This window comes from Octodon degus, unplaced genomic scaffold, assembly GCF_000260255.1.
Source record: "Octodon degus isolate 3935 unplaced genomic scaffold, OctDeg1.0 scaffold00186, whole genome shotgun sequence".
NCBI lineage: Eukaryota > Metazoa > Chordata > Mammalia > Rodentia > Octodontidae > Octodon > Octodon degus.
The window spans coordinates 2,148,747-2,158,735 of NW_004524762.1; the positions used below are offsets into that span (position 1 = coordinate 2,148,747).

A 9,989-nucleotide genomic window follows, 5' to 3' on the forward strand; every position below is an offset into this window, starting at 1 on the left:
TTAACATTCTGAATGCTAATGTGTATCTTTTATAAAGGCATTATTGCCTATATTATGTTCTACTTATTTTATGAAGAGTTCTGTCAGACATTTTCTTTTGATTTAAAATTATAAATAATGATGCTTTTCCCAAACAATAGTCTAATTTAATTTTAGTTTTAAAAGTGTAGTAGGTGTGAGTTATACTCTCAAAAGTTTAAAGCTCTGCTTATAGCTGACTTAAAAGTTCTCTGTGTACATCGCACTGTGTTTCCCTTATTCTTGCCCTTGGACTTGTTTTCCCTTTCTGTTTCTCCTTTATTTGTGTGATAATTCTCATACCACTTTATGCACATTGGGAATCCCCAAAACTTTAAAAATTTTCAAGAAGGTGGAGCATAAACAAGTAAATCAAGTGATGCAGGAAAACAACAACAACAGTACACTGTCTAACGGGAAACTAACATCTAAGATGCTATTATTTTTAAGGGATCACATCCTAGTGCTGGACGTGACTAGAGACCGCCTTTTGGGATTAACTCCTAAAGCTTTAGTCATCCTGGAGTATGTAATTTCCATAGATGTTTGCATTAAAACAGCAGTCAATTTTGCGATTCTCCCTTGATGTCTGTCTCTAAGCTACAGAATGTTTTCTCTGACACCGGGAGATGGCTAGCTTTTAGAGGAACCTCTACAAGTCAGCCTCAGCTCTTTTGCCCCCGTCCCCGCCAGGGTCACCTGCAGGGCCTGTAGATCAGAGAAGGTTTTGTCGGCGACTGTGTGAATGCCATTACTGTGCAGCATGAGTAACTCCAGTTTGTTCAAGCCAGAAAAGTCTGTTTCTGTCAACCTAATCAAGCTGTTGTACCTGAAATAAAGGGGTCAGTTAGATCATCGGTGTAAGCTAAATCTGCTCACTGAATTTCTAAGGTTACACACACACACGCACACACACACACACCCAATGCTTCCCTTGTTTTCCTGTGTCCTAAAGAGTTTTTCAAATGTTTGAAATATTGCTTAATTCATTCACCAGATTCTACCAGAAGACCAACTTCACCCTCCCCAGTTTTTTCAGTCTGGGTTTCAGTCAGCCTCTCCAGATTCCCGAAATTCACTTTATTCATTCTCACGTTCAGATCTTGGGGTTCATGCTGAAACCTCAGGTCGGGTTTCCTTTGGCCCTACCCTTTTCTATCTGTGAACATTGAGATCCACGCTGGGCTTTGAGGACACTGACCCCTGAAGCCTTCACTAGTAGTAGAATTACTGGCTTCTGCTTTGGGTGTGACTACGAGCTGAGGCACTTAAGTTTTACGCTTCCCTAGGGAAAATCGGGAGCCTTTCTGCATCTCAGATTTTCCAGGTATAAATTGAACTCCTGCCAAAGTGTTCTGAGGTTTAAATGAACACACAGAGTGAGAGCGCCTACATCAATGCCAGTGTATAGTAAACACAGGGCGACTGTGCACCACTAGCTTTGTTTGTTGCCCCCCAGGCACTTTGTATACTCTGTTACAGTCCATATTACATTGGATTGATGGTGCACCTTTCACTACAGCTTCCAGAGGTGAATAATGTCACATTTTTATCATTATGTCCCCAGGGCCAAACTTTGTGATTGACATAAAGGAGATGCACACTGATGTCACATAAATACTTTTTCATGAGCCTTTAAAATCATCTCTTGACATTTAATTAGCCAAGCATTTTAAATAAGCCACCAATAGCAATGCCTAACTTCAATTGGGTGCTTACCATGTCCTAATATTTTATTTATAAATCTCAAATGACCTTATAGGAGATATGGTGGACTTTTTGTATCTTTCACAGAAAGGACAGTAATTCCATTTGCCCCATCATGTCTTGTATTATAACTTAAATTCCTATCTGGAGGTATATGATTTTCCAGTAAAAATGTGTCTGGAGGGAAGCTTTTATACAATCATGAGCCTACTAAGCTACCAAGAGGGGCTTTAGGTTTTAGACTTACTTCATCCTAGTAACAGATTACTGGGAAAAAGTCAATGTTTTCCCCAGCAAGCAAGCTCATTTTAGAAGAAGAGGAAGGAGGAGAGGAAGAAGAAGAGGGGGAGGAGGAGGAAGATGAGGAGGAGGGGGCAGGATGAGGAGGAAGGGGAAGAGGAGAAGAGAGGAGGAGGAAGAGGTGGAGAAGGAGGAGGAGGAGAAGAAAATAGTTGCAGCTAATCTTTCACTAGGACTTGTGAGACAAGGGCCTAATATGCTCTATCTTTCCCCAAGAGAGGGTCTCACGGGGCCCCACGCACCCTAAATTCATGCGCTCCACATCAGGGGAGATGCCATCTGGGATGGAGGTCAGGTACCGAAATGTGCAGTGCACCTCTGTGGCTATGTAGCAGGCACAGCGGCGAGGACAGGCCCTGCTCCCAGGGGAGACCACCAGGCACATCGTGGTGCAGGAAATGAGCCAATAGCTGATTTCCCTGCCTTTCACTTTCATCCTGAAAAAAAATCACATTTTGGAGTTACAAACAGTTCAAGCTAAGTCACACCGTACAGTAACTCTGGGAAGCCAGGAGACCCACAGTATTATAGGCCCTAAGTGGCTAATTTCACACCCTTTGTGGTAACATGCACTCTTTATAAAACTATAGTGTGTCTAGGCCTCACACTGAGCTTTACCGCCAAGTGGGATATTTACTGTTGAGAAGATTTTTTCACAGCTTCTTAATGAGAAGCCACAATCTCTATCATGATTTGTGAAAAAGGAAAATGACAGACTATAATCAAGATAACGTGAAGGGTCCCTTTAAGTTGACTTTCCAAATACATAAAAATAATACACGTGTATTTTAGAAAATAAGCAAACTATAAATAGAGTTTAAAAAGAAAATAATAACCTCCACTCATATAATCAGCGTTTTGGTATATTCCTTTCCAGCCTTTTTTTTTTTTTTTTTTTCAGTGCCAGGGATCAAACTTGGGACCTTGTCCTTGCCAGACAGGTGCTTATGTCACTGAGCTATATCCTGAATTCCCAGCCTTTTTATATATTGTATTAATATATGCATATATGTATCCATATATTTTCAAACTGAATTTTATAACATTTAATCATTTACTGTATAATGTATGTTCTCTTTGATTAAACGTTCTCCAAAAACATTTCTAAGAGTTATAATAATCTATTGGAAGGAAGAATAAATCTGTACCATCTCTTCAAGCCCACGCAAAAAAGACACCTTGGACATTTCACTGTCAACTAATGACCACCAGCCGCAGGACATATCTGCTGGGAAGGCTTGTGGCTTGGCCTCTGGGCAGTAGCTACGCTGACCCTGGTTGGCAATGCTGCCTGCTTCGGCTCTGCTTAGAAACACCCTCCATCTTTCTTGCTGGCCTCTTCTCCCTGGAATGTTCCATCTGCCAAGGGGCTGAGGAAGTGTGACCAAGGATGCGGTATGTTCATCTTGTTGGACAAATGATATCTGCTACCCACATGTGAGGCAAGCCTAGGATCGAAAGCTAATTTCCTCCTGAAATTCAAAACATACAGAGTTGAAATAAAATCTTTATGATGCTTTTCCAATGAAAGTGACCTATATAATTTATAAAGCTTAATATTCCTTTGAATAAAATTATTTCAGATTCTTCTAGTAACCGCCCTTCAGCTATGAAGTATACTAGAAATAATACAGAAGCTAAGTCGCTTGTATCTTCCTACAGATACAAAGATAGACTGGAGTTCAGCCTGAATTACAATGTAATAGATCATTAATCATATCACCACTTTACTCATCATTATAACCATTTTCTTTGCATTTTGGGGACATCATTTCCACCTCTCTATGATGAGATAGGCAAAGAAAGGAACACTGGGGCAATAGTGTCTCTATTCAGGTAGAAAACAGAAGTTCTGTGTGTGCCCACACGGGAGTTATTCAAAAGGAAATCAGAAGTGCGAGAATGTGGATGTATTATGTGAACCCACAGCTAAGACTATTCCGAATGAAATAGGAATCGACAATACCTGAGCTATTCTTTCTTGGTCTTGAATCCTCTGGTGATGTGGGCGGAGAGAAGAAATCTTCGCGGGAAATGGAAACTTGAATCCACACCTGAGGGAGGAGAAAGAAGTTCTGCGCCCTCACAGGAAGCCAGCGCCTTGCGATTCCTGGCTTGCTGCCCAGGACTCGCACTCTGCTCAGGGCCTGCAGGCGCTTCCCTAGCTGCAGGATACAGTTGTCAAATTAACCCAGAAGTGTTTCTTTATTATAATGATTGTTTTTGCTGCTGGAAGCTTTAAAATCCACCCCACCCCACCCCAGTGTGCTTCAGCTGGACTTAAAGTTAACACCTCCATAGAATTGTTATCTCTATCGCTCCGCCTCGCGCTCAGGTCCAGAAGGGTCTCCTGGTGTCCCGGGACGACCGTGCACGCGTGCATCCGCGTCTGCAGAAGGCTCTCGCCTAGAAGGCTGGTCGTCTTCCCTGAGCTTTCTGACTCCCATCCAGCAACGAAGAAGCGGCGTGGACTGGTCCCTTTCACCCGCCCGGCCCCCTCCTGTCGCCCCGACCTTCACCCCAGCTCCCGGCCTCGCGACCTCCCAGGGTCCCATCCCTCCCGGGAAGGACCGGCCGCGCTCGCTCACCTCCCGGCCGACCGCGCTCCGCCGAGCAGCCAGCGGCGGCTGCAGGAAGGCGGGGCGGGTGACGCGGCGGGATCCCAAGCCCCGGCTGCCCGCACGGTGGGAGTCGGGAGAGGGCTCACCCAGCCGCTCTGCGTTTTGCTAGCACCCTGAAGGACCCTTGTGCGCCTTCTTTCTTGCTTTCTCAGGATTTGAAATTCCCAGGACCCCGCCAGCGCACCTCAGCTGAGAGGCTGGGCGGTGTCAGCTGCTGGACGTTCCTTTCCTCGCGCTCTCTGTCACCTGTTGATAGGTGGGTCTTTCGGTTTGGTGCTTTAAAGCACCAAAGGATGTCCTGGGTCTGTGGCTTGGGGAAGGTCTGTTTGAAGGCTGAGGATTATAACCTGAGATCCACGCAGATTAAAAATTCTGTTTAATTCTATAGGAGAAACACTTCCCTTTTGAATTATTTTATTTTTTTTTTGTTAAGTTTATTGGTACAATGAGGAATTTAGATATGCACAAGATCACATTCATCTCAGGGAATTTGTACCTTTACATGGTATATCCCAGCTCCTATTTTTTTTCTCCCATTCCCTTCCCCTCTCTTCGAGCCCTCTTCCCCTCTTTACAGAACTGTTTCCATTTGATTCTTCTCTTGTCCTTTTTCTCCCCATGCCCCTTTCCTTTTGAACAATTTCTTCCTGTTTCACCACATCTGTTATATATTTTGGTTCCTATTTACACTTTCAGTTTCTCACACTAAAGGAACAATGGGACACCCACGTGGGTGTCCAATGCAGTCCACCTAAGAGTATGACCTCTAGGTCCGTACACTCTTTTGTGAAGACACCATGAAGGGGCATGGCTGGGTCAAATACGACCTCTAGTTTCAGCTTTTTGAGGCATCTCCATACTGATTTCCACAGTAGTTGCACCAGTCTAAACTACCAGCAGTGGAGAAGGGTTCTGTTTTCCCCACAGCCTTGCCAGCATGTGTTATTGGTTGATTTCTGGATGACACCCATTCTTTCTGGACTGAAATGGAATCGCAGTGTTGTTTTAATTTGCATCTCTGGAATGACCAATGATGTTGAATATTTTATTATGCATATTTACAGTATACAACATAAAATTATGAGATATATGTAGTTAATGCAATTATTACTAGAGTGAAGCAAGTCAACACATTCATTGTTTCAGCTATCTTTGTGGCAAAAGCAGCAAGCTGCTAAATTTACTTTTTAAATTTAAAATATTGGATATTGAAGTTAGTGCCTTTAAGCGGACACTGAGCTTCATCCCTCCCCTCTCCTCGCATGCTTTCTCCTCCCTTTCCCTCTCTGCTCCTCGCTTTTCCTCTCCTCTTTCCCTCTTGTCCCTTCCCCCCTTTGCCAAGTTACCCAAGCCTCTGAGTGCTCTGATTACTAGCATGTGCCACCATGTCCTGCTAAAATCTAGTTTTTATGCAGCAGTTTCAAGTACAGTGCAGTTCTGTTGCTCATGGTCCTTGTGCTGCACGTTTAATCTCTAAACTCCTTCATCCTCCACAGCCACCACTCTGTGTCCTCCGACTTCGTCTCCCCATTCCCCGCCTCATTCCCCATCTCACTCTATTACTCTGTATGCACTTTTGACTTAAGCAGACTCTACACATAAGTGAGATGCGATTTTTTTCCTTATGTCTGGCTTATTTCACTTGATACAATGTTCTCCAGATTCTTTCCTGTTGTCGACAATGACACAATTTCCTCTTTAAAATATTACCATTATTTTTATACACACAAGCACGTGTACACACACATACACACACATACACACACACACACACACACACACACACACACACTCAGAAAACCCCTGTTTTGAAAGGGACTTTCAAAGAATTTGGATATACAAAAAGCCACAGTATCTGCTTAAATTGCACCCCCTTCTCATCTCTAGCCCCGATGCCCTGGGACAGAGCTGCTCCAGAATTATTCGTGTTAACCCAACCGCATTTAGCAGCTCCTGCCATTCTAGACAAGGCTTATAAACACTGAAATAATGAAACCAAAATAACTGTTTCATTCACTCTTGTAGCTTTGCATCTGATTTTTGGTGAGAATTTGGAATTAGTGCTATAAGGCAGTGCTTCTTAAGATTCTGTCCTAATATCAACTTCAGTGTCACCACAGACTTTGTTGAAACCAACTCTCACTGCATCAGAGACGGGAGAGATGGAGCCTTGGGCTTGTGGTAACAACCTTCCTTGATTCCAGTGCAGTTACAGCTTGAGAGTTGCTCGTTTTGGGGGAATAACTTCTTATAATGATAATACTTATAGTTATAGAAGGTTTTCTTTGGGACAAGTCTTATCACACACATTTTACAAATACTAACTCACATCTTCCTCACAATAGTGTCAAGACACCTGAAATTAAAATAAAAGCATTCCCTTCATTTCCATTTTATAGGCAAGGCACATGAAGGAAAGGACTCACTCAAGGCAAGCAAATTTTAAGCAAGTGAGTCTAAGTTGATGCAAACTCAGACAGTCTGGCTCTAAACTCTGAACGTTTTTCCACAAGCTGTGGCTGCCTCTTTTAGCTGCACCTTGGTAGTGTTCCACGTGGAGCAGCTAAGCGCTTGAGTGATAGATACTGATTTTAGCAAGTCAGTTTCCAGGGCAAAGTCATACAGAGACTCCGAGTTAGAGGCATGACATGAAAACGAGCTTACATTCATGGAGGTCAGTAGGTTCTCCAAGTTAAAAGTCATATGTGATGTCCAAAGTTGGATGTTTGCTTTCAAAAATGGTGTATTTATGAGTTCTTGGCACCCACAGTTTGTCTTTCTTCAAAACTCCTTCTTAATCAATCAACCTCCTGGCTTTGTATATTTTAGTCAATTTCTAACCATGGTCGTGACCATAAGTCACATAAGCCACAGCAGAATGACTGCAGCATGACCCATTCCGTGTTCTCTTGGGGGGTGTGTGGTGGGGGCTTGTCAGGCTTCATTTGCTTGCTATCAGTTTCAAAGAAAATTCTTGTCAGGAATACTGACTTGGCTTACTAATTCTTACAAGGGGAATTCCTAGAATTTCAGAGGAATTTCTGCCAGAATTGTTAGAAACCTGAAAGTCATGTTGCCATCTCCTCTAGCTCCATTTGCCCTACTTCATGGCATCAACAATTGCTCTTATACTTAGAGCATTATGTATTCTAAAGCTTTTATATGCAGTGTTTAATTCTAGAAGTACTTTTATGACATAGATGCTTAAATTATAACCATTTCTTTGGTGAGGGATTTCTGAACATAAAAGATATTGAATGATTCAGAGCCAGAACACAATATTAAATTAATTTTAAAACTGTAAGGACTATACTCTTGAATTTTACACTTTCTTTAGTCTTCACTGCTTCTGCTTTCACTTATACTGCTATAAGATTTGAAGCATTCACAATACATCATAGCTTAGTAGTTTCAGCATTCTTTTTGCTAATTGTACTTAAAAGACAATTTGTGTCACAGATTTTTATTATTTACAAGCCACTTTCACCTTTGAAAATGACTTTATCGTCCATATGAAATATGTAAAGTTAAATGATAGTACCTATTTCACAGAGGGAGAGAATGAGTTTGATTGCTCATATGATTTGCCAAGACCTCAGAGGTATGCACAAGGACTTAATCTCAGATCATAATGGTTACATAGACACAGTGGTTAAGAGTAGGAAGTAGTAGAGTATAGGATAACCCTCCTGACTTTAATATCATTGTATGGTCACTGCAAATGGTGTTTTGCTTTTATAGCAGGTACTGTGTCATTGACAAGGCCTTAGAATTCCCCATTTCTTATACATAGATAAGAAGAAATGCATCTAAGTGATCTGAGAACCTTTCACTTTCTCTGAGGCAAACTGTCAGAAGTTGTCCAGGGTAAACATCCTGTGTGTAAAGAGGTGGTAGTACAGTGTACTTAGGATTTCATGAGTAATTTCTAAGAGCAAAGACTATGTAGGCCGGAGTTTAAGCACATGGAGGGGACTCAAGCGCATTATCATGAGTCACCCTAGAAGATGTTTTAGAAGAGCAACAACTATCAGGTGGTTTCCTAGTTCAGCCATTAGGGAAGAATGAAGGACTCCAAAACCAGAATTATGTGAGGAACACAGAGTATCTGTGTAGGCCAACAGCCACAACATGAAGGTTTCCATGCCACTGAGGTATTTTGGGGTAGTTATTTTTGGAGCAGAATACTTTTATGTCCCTGACACATGCAGTAGGAATTTTGGATAGAGTAAGGTGCACAGAATAACATCCTTTTCAGATAATGCATTCCAAAATTATTTCTTTAAAGCCAACAAGTGTTTCATTTCTCCCATCTATTCTCCTCCAATTAGACAGGTTTAAAACTCTGAATTCCACAACTAAGTGACTTTATATTCCTGGAATATAAAAAGAAAATTTACTCCTGATGATTGTAAGAGGACTTCATCAAATTCCAGCCTGCTGTGAGAATAAATCATCTCACATTTGAAAAGAATTATGAATCTTAAAAGATAAAAGCACAGAGAAGACCCATCCTTAGGGACTTAAAGAGTATAATGTGGGAAAGATTCATTTTGATGACAGCTTTGGGTAAGAGAAAATAAAGATCTTTCACAATAAATTGATGCATGTGCAGAGCACGTTAACCTAAACCGAAAATATCAAGAGTAAGATGATGCAGAGTATGCATTTTAATCCCAATACCTCTCCCACTACTGCATTCTCGAGCAAATAGGTCTTCATATTTTACATGTCTTATTTTTCTGCCCAGTCTGATTTGAATTAGGAAAGTCATGCCTACAAGTGCATAGCAACAGGACTTTTCCAAATCAAGTAATACAGATCAAAGAAATCCCAGCACAGGACTTGAAAGAGTTGAAAAGGCAGAGTTGAGAGAACTCATATAGATCGTCTTTTTTCCCCCTGTATGTGCTAAGTGGCATGTGGATAATTCATAAGCTAAGATAGCCAAGTAAGAAAAATCACTAGAAATTTTGAATGACTCCTACATATATTTAAATCCAATTTTCCAGCCAATAAGAAAAGAGAATGTTGCAAACTTAATGTTGCAAATTAAGTTTCCTTTCCACTTTTTGTCTTTAACCCATTTTATTGTCCATAAAGGGTATGTCACTAAGTCAAAGTAACATAGTCACTCACTATTTTAAATTAAATTCTCCACTTAACAGATCACAGAATAGCATAGAAATTACTTACATCAGGGATGGAATAAATTATTCACCAACTAGCCAAAGACTTCAAATACTTCTCTTTTGTATTTGACATGGAGATTGAAGTTTAATATGACACAGAAAGCAGGTCCAGATTTATGACAAAGGACAGTGTGGGAAGGTCTAGATATGA

The 9,989-nt window shown here is 41.3% G+C and overlaps 1 protein-coding gene across 1 annotated transcript in view; it reads right to left on the reverse strand.

Moving 5' to 3' along the window:
• Positions 1 to 4,334, reverse strand: part of Igsf10 (immunoglobulin superfamily member 10) — a 28,972-nt gene extending 24,638 nt beyond the window's left edge. Inside the window, exons 1-4 of the mRNA XM_004643930.2 lie at positions 4,319 to 4,334; positions 3,992 to 4,079; positions 2,268 to 2,462; positions 718 to 847 (exon numbers count right to left, since the gene is read on the reverse strand). Of these exons, the coding sequence (XP_004643987.1) occupies positions 718 to 847; positions 2,268 to 2,461 (324 nt within the window). The 5' untranslated portion in view covers position 2,462; positions 3,992 to 4,079; positions 4,319 to 4,334. The remainder of the gene's footprint in view (positions 1 to 717; positions 848 to 2,267; positions 2,463 to 3,991; positions 4,080 to 4,318) is intronic.
• Between the last annotated feature and the right edge of the window lie 5,655 nt (positions 4,335 to 9,989).